General features: G+C 38.1%; 1 protein-coding gene across 4 annotated transcripts in view; it reads left to right on the top strand.

The window, feature by feature from the left end:
• PAPD7 (poly(A) RNA polymerase D7, non-canonical) overlaps positions 1-14,324 on the top strand; it is a 42,909-nt gene extending 28,585 nt beyond the window's left edge. Inside the window, exons 10-11 of one of the 4 annotated variants that reach the window (XM_017738746.1) lie at positions 2,473-2,631; positions 12,083-14,324. In XM_017738746.1, coding sequence (XP_017594235.1) covers positions 2,473-2,631; positions 12,083-12,259 — 336 coding nt within the window. In that variant the 3' untranslated portion in view covers positions 12,260-14,324. Of the gene's footprint in view, positions 1-2,472; positions 2,632-12,079 lie in introns of all 4 variants that reach the window. The other 3 variants (XM_008637209.2, XM_017738747.1, XM_008637208.2) reach the window with 3 other exon arrangements.
• Positions 14,325-16,998: the final 2,674 nt, after the last annotated feature.

Raw genomic sequence — 16,998 nt, 5'->3', positions numbered from 1 at the left:
TTGAAGAAAGAAATAACCTGCTTGTATGAGATGTTTCAGTGAATAACCCTTGAGGCAGAAGAACATACCTATTACAAAATTAAAATAAAGCAACACAAGCTTCATTGGTGGTGAAATCTAATCTCAGTTAAATTATATGACACACTTTTCTCTTCCATCTACTACTCTTCCTCTTTTGAGCAACTCTTTGTTGCTCAAAAGCCCCTTAGAAGTCTCACTAATGAGAGGTGTCCCATCTGGGTTAGGTATGTTCACCGTCAGGGATCTAATTGTATCTAAGTAGAAGAGAAAGGGGAGATCCTTTGAATGGAGACACTAAAATTGTTCTTTGGTCAGGTTTGCGAAGGCTGCATTGCAATGGATTTGCACATTGGTTTGTCTAGACAATAAGATCCCTTTTTCCATCCCATCTGCTAGCTCATGGGTACCTGTTGAGCACATGGGTATATGGTGAGCATGCTTAGAACTTGTCTGTTCATTTCCCCCTCTTCTCATAAGCTTTTTAGTAATTCCATGACCCAAAGTATCCAGTCTTTGTGGAGACCTTAGCCTGTTCCCACAGTGTTGATACTGTAGGCCTGGGTAAAAGAGAAAAATGCCATCTAATCCAGGCATCAACTAAGCTTAATTTTTGGTCAGTGCTACAACATGTAGTTTCCCACTATGATGAACATATTTATTAAAGAATAATTATCTGATCCCATAAATAAGAACTTTCTGCACAGATTGTTTTACGAGTATGATGTGTCTCTGATGAATTCATGATGCTGTTATCTGCTTCACAAAGGCATACTCTAACTTTTATCACTAGTTGAACTGATAGGAGAACAGCTCCTTTCTTTCTAGAACTTATTTTTTAGTAAGCACAACTTTACAGAGACCAGTAAAAGACTGGTTGTTCTAACAGACTGGTTTTATTGAGGGCTCTTTCTGCTATGAGTATTCAATTCAGCTGGGATGCAAGTTTTGCTTTGTAGTAGCTCATTGGTTAGTCTGCTCAGTATTCACAGTTGTCCATCTCACCTATATAGTCTTTTTCCCTAGGAAAAGCTTTGAAATATTTTCTTGTTTCTGTTCTTGAGCAGCCGATTCTCTAACTGAAGAATCTAATTTAGAAAACAAGGCCACGTGAGGGCAAGTAGTAGTGCTGGAGATCTGTTTAAAGTTTGTGTGATTTAAGTGAAGATTCTTTGCTTCCAGGCAATTAATCTTTAGAGACAGAGCAATAGAATACTTCAGTAATTACTTCAACAGTAAAGATCTGTGATGACCTGAGCCAATAATGCCTTTTAATGTGGTAACTTCTAAACTGCTAATTGGCCAAGCCCCATCTCTTGCTATATTTTGAACCAGACAGCTGGGAGTGGGAAAAACACTAGTGGTTTGGGATAAAGAATAGGTTTTTCCATTGTCTTTAAGTTCAGAATTCTTTGGAGTTAAGAATGTGGTAAAAAGCAGCAGTAAAATGTAGGGAAGGCTACTTCTGCCATTGTGTTATGGCTGAAAAATAAGTTTTACAAGATTTTTTTGTGTTCAAAGTTGTTCTAAAAGGCTGTAGCTTGCTTTCCACCTTTCTCAACTTAGAAAATAATTGGTCATTTAAGAACTGATGTAGTCAGGTATTTTCAGACTTAAGTAATTCCTGTAAACCCCTGAATCCGTGCTTGCCTCCTTGTTAAGTGCTCCAGACACACAGTACTTTAGCATCACCAGTATGTCTGCTTAGGATGCATCTGAAATTGCTGGTGATTGGGCTGGAAGGAGGAAGAGTAGTAATCAGTGATACCAGTTTCATTTGCAGTATCTTTTCTGTTATCCTGTATCCATCTTGCTTTCGCTGGAGAATTTCCCTCGGATTTCAGATGGAAAGCGAGGGGAGCAGAACTCCCGGTGAGCAGTGGTGTGTGCAACTGGTGTGTGTATACTGGTCTTGGCTGGCAGAGCATCAACTTGTTTCTTGGCAGGTGGAGCCCTAACTTTGCTGTTGCTGGGTAGGGTGGGAGAAGAATGTAGCAATTACAGTGAGCAACTTTGCCATATAAATAAGTACAATCCAGAACACTGTTCAGGGGACCGAATCTGTCTTGACACCTAAAATTCTTGCCCTTCTATCACCTACAGTGTTGCTGTTCTTGTTCTGTTTTTTCCCAGCCTTTGTTCTCATCTTTTAATTTGAATTTGGTAGAGACATAACTTTGGCTTTAGATTTGTCCTGACTGGAACTGACCTGTGATTGCCATAGACCTGTTGACATTTTCTTCTTAATAGAGGTTCAGTTAAACTTTTGCTGGATGTATAAAATAAACATAGTGCTGGCTTTTATTTTATTTTATTTTTTACTATTGAAAAAAATCATTATGTTTTGTAGTATTCACTTGAGTTGATATTTGGGTGCATTTTCACGTGCATAGTCTGAATATACTGTACTTTCTGTAAAGTTGCTTTTCTTTTCCCCTTTTTCTCTGCCAAAAGGAATCAGATACAGCACCTTGCACAGCTCCTAATGTTTACCAGTTCAGTCTTCAAGCACCGACTCAGCTTATGGCCAGTTTAGCACCCGCATTGCCCCTGCCAAGTGGTAAACCCCAATCTGCGCCTCCGAGAACCTTGATAATGGCCGCCAGTAATCAGGTATGAGCCAGCAACTCTGTCACGAGCAAGCGATCACATCGCAAGTGTAGGTCATGTGCACTGTGCTGTCAGTCTAAAAGCCTCTGAGGATAACCTTCATGTAGCATGTGCTAAGCTTCATGTGGTCATAAAAGTACTCACCTGCTGTGTCGGAGGTGCGGGGAGAGCAAAGGGTGGGAAAGGGTTTAGAGTAGAAGAGCCCCTCCACAACATCGACACCTAGGAGTAAGTTAAAGAACGAGTGTCAGGTGTCTGACTCTTTGTGTTTGAGAATCCTGGTGCCCAACTAGTGGGGTATTTGTTTAGGCTGTTTAATTCCCACCACCTTATATGTGGTGGAGGTGTAAGATAGTTTTTGAATTTTAAGGAATAGTATTAACCTTTCTAGGCTTACTTAGTTGTCTTGATTTTGAATTATTAGAACAGATTTTGTTATACTTGTAATTTTCTGTAATACATTTTAAAGGTAGAGAACAGAAAATTAATTATGGACAAGTGTACAAGAATTTTTACCAAAAAATTAAATGTTTGCATAAATGTGCTGGGACCTGAATTTTTTTGGCTAATGTATCTATTCTGGTACAACCTCAGTGCATCTTTCTGCAGGAAAACATTCCCTCAGTCTTGATAATTACAGCTATTAGTAAAACATGCCTCACATGAGGCTTAATGCAAATTGTGGATTGTAGGTTGCACATGATAACAAAACTGTGAGCTGGTTCATTTGAAACTTAGTTTTGGTCAAGTTCTTGTAAGGTTTTCCTTCTTCTCCGAGTCCTTGTATCAGAGTTCATGGGAATCTAGGCCAAGACATTTTCAACTTAATGACTTTGCCTTTTTTTATTTGATTCAACACTTACTTATCTTCATGGACCTTCACTGGACTTTGTCCCATTTGTCCACATCTCGATTCCTGGGGAGCCCAGATGGGGCCCAGCACTCCGTGTGTGACCTCACCTGTGCTGAGTAGAGGGGAAATGATCACTTCCCTTGACTTGCCTTTGGTTTTAATGTTCTAACTGATTACACAGATTCTTCCCCTCCTTACTTCCCCTACTGCTCAGTCCCACCTAGGCAATACCCACTTACCTGCACAGGAAATGTTGTATTAGTGAGAAGCTAATAGAATAATGTATTTCTATTTTAGTGTCTGCTAGTGAATATTCACTGCCTAGTGAATACAGTACAGTCTGAAACTTTAAAAGTTTTTTTAGAATAAAACTGGAGAGTTATTTTAAGTTAAAAGTTCATCTAAAATACAAACTTAGTGCCCTGGAGCTAGTTAGGAGGCATGCAGTTGTTAGTACCAAACAAGTTGGCATTCAGAGTGTTTGCCACCATTGTGAAGAGGCAGTGTGTTGTGTGAATTTTGGATCTCTGTTGGAATTTTGAATCTTGGAAGACAACTGCTTTGTAGCACTTTTTCTGGCTTTCTGTTCCTTGGCTGTCCTTTTAAGTGATTGTTAACTGTTCTGTTAGTAGTTTTATAGTACTTACATGTTTAAAAGTGGGAATTTTTCTGTGGCTTTGCTTAACAAAGATGTGCCTTTGAGAATCACATTAAATCAGAATAATTTCTTGCTACTTATAGTTTAGAAGTGGGATAATGGGATTTTTTTGCATTGAATTTACCAAAAGCTTATATTTTGTGAAGTAGGAGTGTTCTTTTTTGATAAAGTTTATGATTGAGTCAGAGGTAGGAAATGAAATAATTTTACCCAAAATACTGTAAATACCTTCTTTCCACTTCCAACTTGCTGGAGCATGACTTTGCTAGATTAGGCTTTTCTTTTGAGTTGATGTAACTTGAGACCCAGCTAGCTTATAACTCTTAATAGGCACATTCTGCCATCTTAGAGGACTCCTGCCCTGATAAATCTGAACTTGTGCTAGACTTTCTTAAAAGCAAGTCTTCTTTCGTATTCAGAAGGAAGTTTTGAAAGGGATTCATTTGTCTGCATGGTGTCTTCAGCTTTCTCCCTGGCAACGTTTTCCACCTCAGTTCAGCTTGGAAAGCTGTACCTAGGTGTTGAGTACAACTCTAAAAAGCAGGAGGTGCCAAGAGCACTAACTGTATTTTGAACAAATTATAGCCTTCTAGGCAAGTTTGCTGCTGCTGCTAAATCTTCCTGGTATTTTCATTTTTGAAACATGTTTGGTGTGATTACCAATTCTATTTAATTACTGCATTGAAGAATTTCCAGATAGTTCAGGGACTGATGAAGCTCCTGGCACAGGTCTGTGTGCTTTTCAGGATCATCATCATCCATCATTTTTCCAAGGTAATAATTCTTCTACTCTGCTGACAGCAGTTTGAAATTTCACTTGGAGGAGCAGAACGGTTTATGAAGCTGCCCACTAAAAATAAGCAGAAAAACAGATGTTGACATGTATGTCCAGATGAGTAGAGGGGGCAGAAATTGCTTGCTTGGTAACTTCCCAAGGAGAGGAGGGACTACATTCCCCATTCCTTTGAGACAAGTTTAATTCATGCTGGATTGCTGTTCTCTAGGTTACCAAAATGAAGACAGAAGAAACTTCCTTTTCTTAGGTCAGAAGAACTCTTTCATTTAAGGTGCTTTCTTTTTTCCCCAAGGGGTTGTGTCTTGATTCCAAAGTATCTAAAGCCAGTCCCTCTGCTGCACTGGCTGGCTTCTAGTGTGTCTGAGAAAACCTCCACTAAAGATTAGTGATGTCTGATTGGGAATATGTTTGTTGCTATGGAGACAACCAGGAAATGAAACCTTAATGTCAGTGCTGAAATACTACAGTCAAAACTTGTAAAAGGACTTGTGGGAGTAAGTTCTTTTTTTTTCAGATTCTTTTGAGTTTGGCCAAATAAGGTGGAACATTTAAACTTATAAACTGCTTTTTTACAGTTTTATACTGCTTTTTTAAACAGTTTTTTACGGGGTTACAGGCACTTATGTGGTCAACATACTTTGCTTCAGAGTTGGCTTTTATTCAGAACAACTGTTAATGGTGTTGCCTTGTCTCACTAGTACTGCTGATACTGCTAGTATCTCTGAAATGATTGCTGAAAGGTTAGCAGCATTGCAAACAAAACTGGTCAGGCCTTGAGTCAAAAATATATTTCTGAGTGTAAACAGTTAAGTGTAGTTCACTTGGATGAAAGATAAGTTTGTAAAGACATATTTTAATTCATGTCAGTGCAGAACTTTACCAAATATTTCTGAGAAGGCAGGTGTCATCAACTAGCCAGTGTACAAATATGCTGAACTCCCTTCATATATTGCGATTCTCCATGGTTTTCAGTATGTCAGCTTCAATTTAGAAATGACCTGATTTGTTCAATGGCATTTATAAGCTGTTTAGGTACTGAAGGTTTCTTCACTCAACCAAATGACATTTTTGTTATTTTGTTTTATTGAGAATGCTCTCATTTAGGGTGGATTAATTTTTCAGAGCCAGTGTGTTGTCATAGGAAGGAGGCTACAGTTGTATATTTCGGAAAGAGTTTTGATTCTCAGTGTCAGACGCCCAACTTCCATGTATGACAGAACATTGTTTGGTTTTTAACACATGCAGAACTTAAAACATCATGTTGTCCTATTTCCTTTCCTAAGAAAAGAAGAGAAGGAAAAACTGCATCTGAGTTTCAGAGGTTGTTCAGCTGAAAGCACTACTAGAGATTTTTCATTTAGGTTGTCCTGTATTTATACAGGCAGTCTTTGTGGTGTTATCCTTCCAACTATAGAAACTGACTTAGCCTGACCAGGCTCTGGATAACCTGATCTGACTCTGCTTACAACAGAATGTTGGCTTAAGTGGTCTCCAGAGGTCTCCATATAAACATACAGTCTAGATGTTTATAGGACTGTATGAGAGCCTCATTGGCCACATTGGCAGTTGCTTCCTGAGCACTTTTTGAGTTGCAGGAAAGACAAAGTAAAGTCTAAATAGTAGTTTCTTAGAAACATAAACAAACTCACCATAAATAAAAGACTTACGGAAATGTAGGAGTCATATCTTCCTTTTGTTTGCATAGTACTCCTTTATCTTCCAGTGTCATTGTAATCAGACTTTTATTCACAAACTGAGATGGATTTGAATGATCACACATTCATTTCCTCTGCAGACTTTTTCACATGTACTGTATTGGTATCTCCTCATCATTTGGAAGGAGGTTTTCTTACTGTAGTAGTAGTTTTTCTGTTCCAAATAAAAAGTGGGAATTCTCAGTGAGGTAAGATTTCTCTTTAAGGTCTGAAATTGTCAGCTTTGTGCTAAAAAAGTTCTTGTTCCTTGTAGTGACAAGTATGCAGATACATTTCATGGCCTGTGTCACAACAGCAGCAAAGTTGAAGTATGAGTTCTGTCTTCTGGTAGCATTGTTTTGACTCCTGCCCCTCAGTTTTGAAACCTGGGTAGTGACAAGATCAAAAAGGGTATTTATTTCATGTGTCATTCTACTTTCTTTGCCATAACATAATTCAGTATTTACTGTGATGCTGACAGTAGTCTCTACTGTCAGTCACTCATTTTGGGGACTAGGCCCTCTGCTCTCTCAAATACTAGTTTGTCTTGGAGCTGCTCATACTAGTCTTGCCTAGCCTGTTGTGAAAGGTGAAGAGAACCTTGACATTTGTGTGGTAGCTCTGCCAGTAGCCTGTAATTAAGTGAAATAAGATATGAAGGATTGATATAATCTGCTCCCTTGCAGCTTTTGTTTTTCCAGTTCTCTTGTGTTGGAATTGTGTACAATTTTTTTTGCTTTTGAGCTCTTTCTAGTCTCCATGTTGGTTTTTCTTTTCTTTGCTGTTCACATAGTTATCTCCATAAATGGTGTTTTCCCCTTTTAATAACAGCAGTAAAGAGTTCGGGCTCATTTTATAAAATCTGTTCAGAACTCAAGATCTAATCAGTTGTAGCTGAAAGTAGCCTGTAGGTCCCAGAAAGAGAAGTGTCTTTGTAGTGCTTTGGGCCTTATTTCCCTAGATTGTCAGTACTAAACAACTTTTGGAAGAACTTGTTTTGGTTTTTCTCTACTTCAGCTTAGATATCTAAACCACACAGAAATCTTACCAGGTTAAGAGTACACCCAGGTAGCATGTGCAGTTATCTTGTAGAATCCTGTTAATTAATTTAATGAGGATAGGTTGCCTAATACTTGGCTTATTGCTTATGCAGTTGTGACTAAAATGTTGGTTAGGTCATTGTCCATTATGTCTCTGCAAAACAATGAATTTATTTCATAAAGAACAAGAAGATAAAATTTTTTTAGTGTATTTACAGACATTATGCTCAGAAAGTGAGCAAGTGAGTGCTACAAGCCTATAATAGAGAATTTGGAAATACTGCAAACTTTGTGAAATATTTTGAGACTGCATGTTAGGTTATTTAAGGGATACTAAAAATATTAATGGTACATTAAGGTAACTCTGAATACTACTCTGATATTTCACATGAAATGATTTTGAGGTATATGAATTTGATTACAAGTCTGATCAACTGCAGACTAGATTCAGTCATGGCCTTTAATCTTGTACTCTTAACAACAAAATAGTAAACATGTAATCTTTCAAAACTGTCTTACCCTTTTCTAAGCTTTTTGTTTACCTCTGTAAGTACTTACCAATTGTTTTGGAGCACTGTATGTATAATCTCTCTTGAATCTTAGTACAGATACTTTATTATCAACATTTCCCTGTCTTTTTTTTTTTTTTTTTTTTTTTTGTTGTTTTACTTCAGAAATGCTATCAGGCAAAAAAAAAAAACCCAACAAAAGACCAAAATGATTTAGAAGCCTGTTTATGTTTAGAGTTTAGCTCTGTTATGTTACTTGTGTTATTTCAAATTGTAGGGGATTGATTTCTGGCTATAAATTTTCTTTTTGAATAATGGCAGTCTTTAAATGTCAGCAGTTTTGTATAGTAAATTTGCCAGTATTTAAGAATAGAAGTTTGGTTTCCTTAGCAAATAATTACTTGGTATGTCTATTGCAACCAAATTTCTTTTCTTGAGATTTTTCTGGGGCTTTTTCTTTCTTTTTTTTTCCCCTCCTGTTTTTTTATTTCCTGTTAAGTTCTGGGGTTTTCTGTTTATTTGTTTATATTTTTTTCCATGTTCTGTTGTTGTTTTTTTCCTGGAAACTTATTTAACCTGGTATGTGATGCAGGATTGCACCTTACCCCCACCCCCAGGCTTGTCTTAAATGTGAATTCTTTAGTTTTCCCTCCACATCTAGCAGATTTTTCAACACAGCTAAAAACCAAACCAATTGAATCATTCAGTTGTTGAATAAGTAGTCGTAAGATGGGAGAGATTGTTCTATCTAGAGAAATAGATCCAAAGAAATTTATCTGCTGTATCACAGACGAAGGGCTTTCTTCTTGGATTACCTGATCTCTCTCTAGCCATCATCTGCTTACAGACGTGCCACCTCTCAGTGATTGTGTGACTCCTGAGCATCTGAATGTCCAGAAGTTAGTGCACAAGAGAAAGCTGTTTGATACAGCCTCTTGAGATTTACAAAAACATGAAGCAAATTCCTTTTATTGAAGATCCTGAAAGAAGCTAAATGAATGATCTGTGTCCCCTTTTAAACAGTTAACTAATGGGAAGATGAGGAACTAAAATTCGGTTTTTATAAGAAATGGAGGTCACCAGGATAGCCCTGCAGGAGTTTGTGCTGCCTAATGTCTAACAGGCCGTGGATGAAGCCTGATGGAGTTTGCTGGTGGTGTGAAGCACTGTAAGGTCTGCCTGAGAACAGGTGCAGAAGGACCCTTCAAGGTGATGTGTCAGGAGGGTGAGAAATAATTTAAACTTTGCAGAGAGTGGTAGGCCCTGAGCCAACAGTTTCTTGTAAAGATGACATCGTGATGTTTTTGCAGAACACCAACAGTGGGTATAATTTTGCTGCTTCTTTCCTCATTGGGGAAAGTCAAAACACAAATGGAAGCAGAATAGGGAAAGATGTAATAGTAATCAAACACATGGAATTGCTTCTGTGTGAAGAAAGAATGATTGTTTAACTTTGACAAGATGAGGTATATGATCTAGGTCTGTGTAATTGTCAGCAGTGTATGCAAAAGTTAGAGAGCAGAATGACAATACTCCCAAGAACTGATAGATCATCCTGTAGTAGGCGCAAATTAAATGTGATGCTCATTTAAGCTGTGAAATGCCATAACACAGGATGCAAGATGCTAAAAGCCGACAGTTTCAAAAAACCAAGCAAACTAGTGAACAAAATGTAGTTGAGAACTAGTAAGTATAAAGGTATCATCTGTGACTGAAGTGGTCCTGAGTCAACTTCCTTAAGCACCTCTCTCAGCTGATGAATCATAAGACTGATGGATTCAGATCCTGGTCCAATAGATCAACAGTCTTTATCTTGATGGCCTAAGAACAATGCAAAATGCTTCATCACAAGCTAGAAGTTCACGTTCTGTCTCAGTTATTTATCATTCTTTGAAAGTTTGTTTACCTTTTGAGCAAACAAGGGGTATGACATCTTTTAGGATACAGGTAGATGCACTTAATTGTCATACTTGCTGTGCTCCTTGTGTTGTCTTGGGGTCACCTGTCATCCTGTCCCCAGTGGTTTTTTTTTTGTGAATCCTCACTCATATTGAGGAAGAAATTGCCAGATTTTTCAAATTTTCAGCTGAAGTGGATGGATAAGGTTCCTGGAAGTTTGTATGCTGCTTGATCAGACTTTTGTTCTAGTTGTTCAGTAGCAATACTGAAGTTTTCCTCTGTCTTTCTTCAGTATATAGTTGACGGTAACTGTGATGACTGGCTACTTTTAGTGTTTTGACTATTATAGGGTCATTTTTAGTGTTTTGATGTCATTTCAAGTAAATGTTTATATATAATTGAGTCAGAGATATACTTACTGAACTAGAAAACTTCGCAGGAAAATGTGACAAGATGGTGTGTTTGCTTGAAGGACTATTTGCCAAAAATTTAAAACATTCTAATTTTTTTTTGTTTGTTTTTTTGGTTTTTTGTTTTTGTTTCATGTTGACTTCCTAAAACATCTACTAGAAGCTATTTATGAAATGTACATCAGTAAATTATGTTTGGGAAGTTGTCTCTCTTAATGAAAAAGTCTCAACCTGCATTTCCTGTTCTTGTTTGTCCTTGAAGTATTTTGCCACTGGTAGTCTTAGGCTAATACTTAGTGCATCTATCTTGAGAGTTTAGAAGTTCCATGATGGTTAATTAGGTTGCTGTAGGAAACTGTACAAATCCAAAATAGTTTTAAAGGTTTTTTGCCACCCTGCAGTTAACTGTGGTTGTTCCTCAACACTAGTCTTCACCACTTTGTCTTTCTGGATGCTCAGTGTCTCTTCAATTACAGTTTGACAGTAAAATGTTGCTTATGGCATTATGCGTTCAATAACTGAGTTTTTTTGTGCATACAATTTTAAGGGTGGCTTGGTGTTCTCCTTTCTTTCTACTTCACACTTGTTTGGAAATACAGAATATGAAGTACCTGCAGCTACTTTAGTGTTCTAAGCAGTTGTCTCAAATGTTAGCTCTGTGTTCCTGTTTAATCACTTAAGGTTAGAATTAGCTTTTGCTACAGGCAATCAGTTATCTGTTGAGTTATTGCTGTCAGACATCAGGAAATGTTGCTTGCATTGATGTTCTCAGTATTTAGGAAGTCTTTCAGTTTCATCTTCTGAAACTCTTGTGCCTATTTTAAGTACATACCAACTTACTGTATGCCAACTTAGTGTATACATCTATAGTGATAGTGATGCCTGTAGTACCTTATGGTGTGGTAGGTTTACTCAGGCTGCTGCTAAACCTTCTGGGCAGTTTTTGTTCCAAGTTATTGGAGATCCCTTGAAGAAAGTGTCATGCTGTATTTCTGATCACTTAATTGTTTTGCCTTGGTCTGCGTATGAGGTACAGTCTAGGAGCTGTGTAATCTTATGATCACACCAGTAGGATTTACAAGCTCCTCACAAGACATACTTAGTTTGCCTGTCACTGACTTGAGATTATGGGAAAAGCAGACTTGTACCCCCCATGCATCAGCTCATGTGATCATGGCCTTATATTTGTCCATGATGTTTCTGAAAGACTTAAGTATCTCACTTGGTCATGCTTTTGCTAAGATACTCCAAAATAGACACATCTGTCACAATTAGTATTTAATGTGGAAGTTCTCTGGTTTTATAAAGAAGTTGTACAGTGAGTATATTTCATACTGAGATCCGAGGGTTTTAAAGATACTTTGAAATCTACACCATTTCATTTGCAGGACATTTTCTTCAGAAAACACTTAGTAAGTTGTTAGTGCCTTGCGACTTGCACAACTACAATTAAACAAACATGAAAAGACCAGTTGCTTCAAGCAGTGCTTTGTGGAAGTGACTTATATGTTGAGGAAATACAACTGGTAATATATGTTTTGTCTGTTGTTTTTATGCTTAAATGAATGCTTACCTTATTTTATTTTTTTTAGCAGCACAGTGGAATGAAGTTTTCCATGAAAGGAACTCATAACCAAGGCAACAGCTACAGCCCTGTCAGCAGTGGAGGTATGAGGCAACCAGTTGGTAACCGAGGACACCACCAGTACAATCGTAATATATGGAGAAGGAAAAAACACAGAGACAGTTTGCCTATCAGTCTGAGCAGATAATGGCAGATGCCAAAATGACCTTCCCTGCTCAGACAAACTGAGTGAGTGCCACTCGACTTGAGGGATGGAGACCAGCGTCCAGCACATCGTTTTATTGGTGTTGCCAAATATCTGCAGCTGACTTCTTTGCATGTTTCTTTGTGTGGTGGTTCAATCCATCTTCAAGAAGTAGTTGTGCTTATCTGTGAAGCCTTATTAAATGTGGAAGTTTGTTTTCTGCCTTCCCACAATGGTTCATTCAGTGCCGAAGCAGCTCTTGACGATAGAACTGCAAGGACATTTACAAATGCTGTAGCTTTTTTGCTGTGGCTGTATCTGTTCCTTTTCTTTTATTTTAGAAGTGAAGGAAACTTCAGCCCCTTGGAATTATTATTTTTTTCTTCTTCTTTGCAGCAGATCAAGTTGGGAATTCATAAAAGTAAATTTGCTGCTCTCCTGTTTGTTGGTTTTTTTTTTTTTTTTTTCCCAAAGCTCAATTTTTTTCTCTGTAAATATTGGAAGTATGATTTGTGCAATAACTTGGAATTTTTAATTTAATTTCATATTATCACATAAGTTATATTTAAGGGGAAGAGGTTTTTTAATTTACAGATCCTTTCCCAGGTTGCATTATCTAAGTTGGGGTCATAGTTTTGGCAGGTTGTCTGAGCAGTGTTATAAACATGACATTTGGTAACATTTGAGGCTTCTTGATTCACAATGAAAGTGCGATTTGGCTTACAGTTTTAAGAATTTATGAAGCTCCAAAGCATTTTGACCCGGTGTTTTTTAGCTCATTGTCTGGCCTCTATCAGTTGTCTTGCTCTGACCAATGAGTTTTCATTTTCTTTAACTAGACAACAAATCCAACATTTATAGTACCAGAAGCAAACCTTTTGAGAGGAATGGGAAAAAGGTTGGTTCAAGTCCTGATAGGAAATTAAAAAGCTGTGAACTACATGCTTTGATGCATTTTAGTAATGTAACCTGTTAATGTTTGGGTTGAAACAACACTATTAAACAGAGGTACCCGGCTTAAGGAATGTGGAGAAAGGAAATATGTTGATTCCATTAAGGAATCTGTATAGTAGTATGCATTAGTTCTGTTAAGAGCAAATATATAAAAAGTACTTCAGCTGCTCTAAGCATTACAAGAAGTATCTTTTAATGTGTTGCAGGAGAGCACAGCCCAGTGTTGTACACAGTATGAGTGGCTGGCACTTAATTTACAGATGCATACAGGTATACTATGCAAGTGTGTATTGCCATGACAAACACTGTCTTTAACTTTTTGAAAAATGTACATCCTGCCTAACCCTGAGTTTTTAAAGCACCACAGTTGTCCTGGGAGTAGGTCACATCTCATGCCCTCTGACTTCCCTTTTTTTAAGTGAGAGTTCTTAAGCTATACAGAAAACTACAGGTAAGTTATGTAAGTCCACTAGCAAAGAAAGCTGAAGAATCCTGTTAACAGGACATCTATACTGTGTACAGATAGAGAAGGTTTTAAAACTGGTATCTGAATATTGAAATGAGGTGTCAAGCATGAAGCTTTTTAATATGCTGTATGCCTTTGAAGCAGAAGTAGTTCATGTTATTACTGAATCTGTCAAACACAAACAGGTCCTTGAGGGGAGAGAGGGCAACATTCCAAAGTAGAGTAGTGCATATCTGTTTGCAGAAAGTTTGTCTTAATGCTCCAGACTCATCACAATAAAAAAAGTTCTAAAAATTGTGAGCTGATTCATAAATAATATCTAAGGGCTGTTACATGAGCCTGTACTGCTTAGTCTTCACACACTAGCAATATTGAGCATAACTACATTAAAGAGCCTTCAGAGGCTTTAATTGGTGTCTTATACTAGCATCCATTTTAAAGCAAAACTCATTTGAAAAGTGGTATCATGTAACACTTCAGTCATGGTGAACCAAATGAATTGGCCTGGCTATCACTGTGGTTATGTGCTACAGGTTTAAAAAAATGTTTAAATTTTTTGTGTGGACAACTATGTGGAAGCTAAAATTGACATATTTTTATGTAAAGTTTTCTATTCTTTGATTTTTAATAAACTTTGGAGACCAGTCACTCTTCTGTACCTTTTTTTAATGGGAGATTTAAGGGATGAAGTGACAGTTGACGTTGTCCCATTCTTTGATGTATTCTTTGAACATCTGCTTTAAATTGTTCATGCTGAGCACCTTCAAAATGTGTTTGGAAGATGGATGGGTGCCCTCAAATGATGGTGATGTGTTTCTAAAGGGAGTAGTGAGGATGGATTTTGTAGTTGTGGATTTGATCTCTCGATAATGAGAAAGCAGAGGAGCTGGAGGTGGTTCCCGTAGTATTCTCAAGAGGAGATTGACTGACTAATTCCTAGGGATATCTTAACTTTTCATTAACTCTTCTTTTTCTAGTTGCTTCCTGTCGTTTCTAAATTCCTTTCAAAATCTTCATCTAGGTTTCAGCCTCCTCAAAGATTGGATGTATCTTGTCTTTTTTTGTGGAGTTCTGTTAACCTTCTGAGAGGACTCTGAAGTGTCAGCAACTGACTAGTTCAAAATTTTAAAAAATGGGTCTTTGGAAGGAACTAGTATAAATCTGTAAATGCTGAGAAAGGGAACTGAAGTGTTTTTAATAGACAGCAACACAAGGCTAGGGAGTGACAATCAGAGAGGTCTGTGGTACTTGCTCAATCTTAATTAGTCTCTGCTGGAGAAAAGCAGAGAAGTGGTGGGAAGGGAAAATAATAACCACTCAGTAGTAGCTGTGATAATAACAATCATTTTTTCTGTCAAGTCAGTTAGCCAGTGAGACATGGCTGACAGAGGGATATATTATCTCTGCAGACACAAAGATTAAGTGCAGCAGCATTGGTTTTGTAACTTCTATTTTCCCAGACTCCACCTTTTCCCTCTTTCTGTCCAGGTGATGATTTTGCTTTATTCTTCCCACAGGTTCTGCTCGACTATTTATCCTTGTTAGTGGTCTGCATTTAATGCATTAGCATTCTCCCTTGAACCCTTGTTCTCTGATAAAAATCTGAGCTATCCCCTTGATCCCAGCCCTAGTGACTATTTTGTACACTGTTCATAGGCAAAACTTCAAAAGACTTCTTAAATCCTGGACTTGAGATGTAGAAGGAAGAGACTGCAAATTGAATGGAGGGATGGGACCCAGAGAGTGCATCATAGAAGGAGCTCAGCTGTGATCTATTCCTGTTTACAAGAGATGTCAATGCTGGTGTTGCATTGGACTTTCCCTGTAACTCCATCCCAGTGCACTGGGGCAGGGTAAGAAGACAGAAATGTGTTTACTGGTACCGTGCTGCTGGTTCAGCCATGGGAACAGCCTCTTGAGAACGGTCATAGCAATAGTCAGAGTAGCATTGGAATACAGCACACCTTCAGGCAATGTGAGCTCTTCATCACTTGTGGGTAAAAGAAAAGCCTAAATTGTGAGCTAACAGCCAACTGATCACTCGGTGTATATGTGTGGAGAAGTAAATGTGTCAACTTCTGTGCTTTCAAGGACAAGAAGCTGCCTACTTGCTGACTGCTGCCAGTGAAGCCTGGTTATAAATTTAATAATACCTGGACTAAACTAAAGTTATGACCTGAATTCTTCAACTGAAAGACATGACAGAGCCATCAATTAGGTGGCTGCTTGTATGCATTTGCACTGTTTTGATTGGGGCTTGAAGTGTGGAAAGCAGATGTGCCACATAAGGAGGATTTTGGAAGTAGCCTTAGAAGAAAAGCCTGAAAAGAAACATCTTGGAGATTGGGAAGCTGTATGAAGAAAAATACCAGAGAATGCCTCAGAACCTTAACTGATAGTGCCTGTCTAAAGCTGGTCACAGTTCCCAGTGTTATGCTACTGCAAAAGTTTTAGCTTAGAGGTGTCTATGGCAGAGTAGCCTTTTGGTTTCATATCAATCAAGGATTCTCCAACCATTTGCTTTCTTCATAATCCTTTTCTATTGACGGATTGTTGCCTGAGAATAAAAAGAAATTATGAATGGCCCTTGTGCAGTGCATACTGATGATACGCATGTCTGTGTGTGAGGTCAGGAAAGACAAAGGGCATCTCATCCAACACCAGCTGTTTGCCCCTTATCCACCAAAATGTGACATGTTCTTCTGATGTGAATTCTTCAGTAACTTAGGAGAGTTGAACAGTAGGTAGATTTACGGTTTTACTAAAACATGCCTTCCAAATAGATGCTTCACTGGCTCATTTTCAAACCTAAACCAAACAGGATTTAGGAGCTCCTATTACAGGATTTTCTGTGTGAGAGGAAGAAAGCAGTGTTTAAACTGGAAGTCCTTAAACTCTGTGCTAAAATTGCCACTCTTTTTTAGTGAAAACTTTGGTACTGGTGCTCTGTGGATGTTTTGTTGAGAAAATCTTTGTAAGAAAATTCCTTGCTTCTTGCTCCTTCTTTCCGGAGAAGAAAAGGTGAATCTTCTGATGCCCTATCCCCTCCTTCAGGATTACCACTGGATGCATCTGGCTAATTTCAGGAGCCAAAATGAGCAGGTGCAATCTCGCCCTTGTTAAGGCTTGTGTGTCCAGGTCGTAAGAGTCACTTGAGTACCACTTACTATATAATTGTGGGTGAGATCAACAAACCATCTCTATTCCCTTGGGGAAATGTCTTAGGAGGCTTAGGAACAGAAAATAGGATTATTCTATTAGTCATTCATATGTGTGCATGCAGTCTTCTGTAGATGAGCAGAGCAGTGTTGCCGTTCCCAGC

This window comes from Corvus brachyrhynchos, unplaced genomic scaffold (genome assembly GCF_000691975.1).
Source record: "Corvus brachyrhynchos isolate BGI_N302 unplaced genomic scaffold, ASM69197v1 scaffold23, whole genome shotgun sequence".
Taxonomy (NCBI): domain Eukaryota; kingdom Metazoa; phylum Chordata; class Aves; order Passeriformes; family Corvidae; genus Corvus; species Corvus brachyrhynchos.
This window is presented reverse-complemented; position numbering and strand designations above follow the sequence as displayed.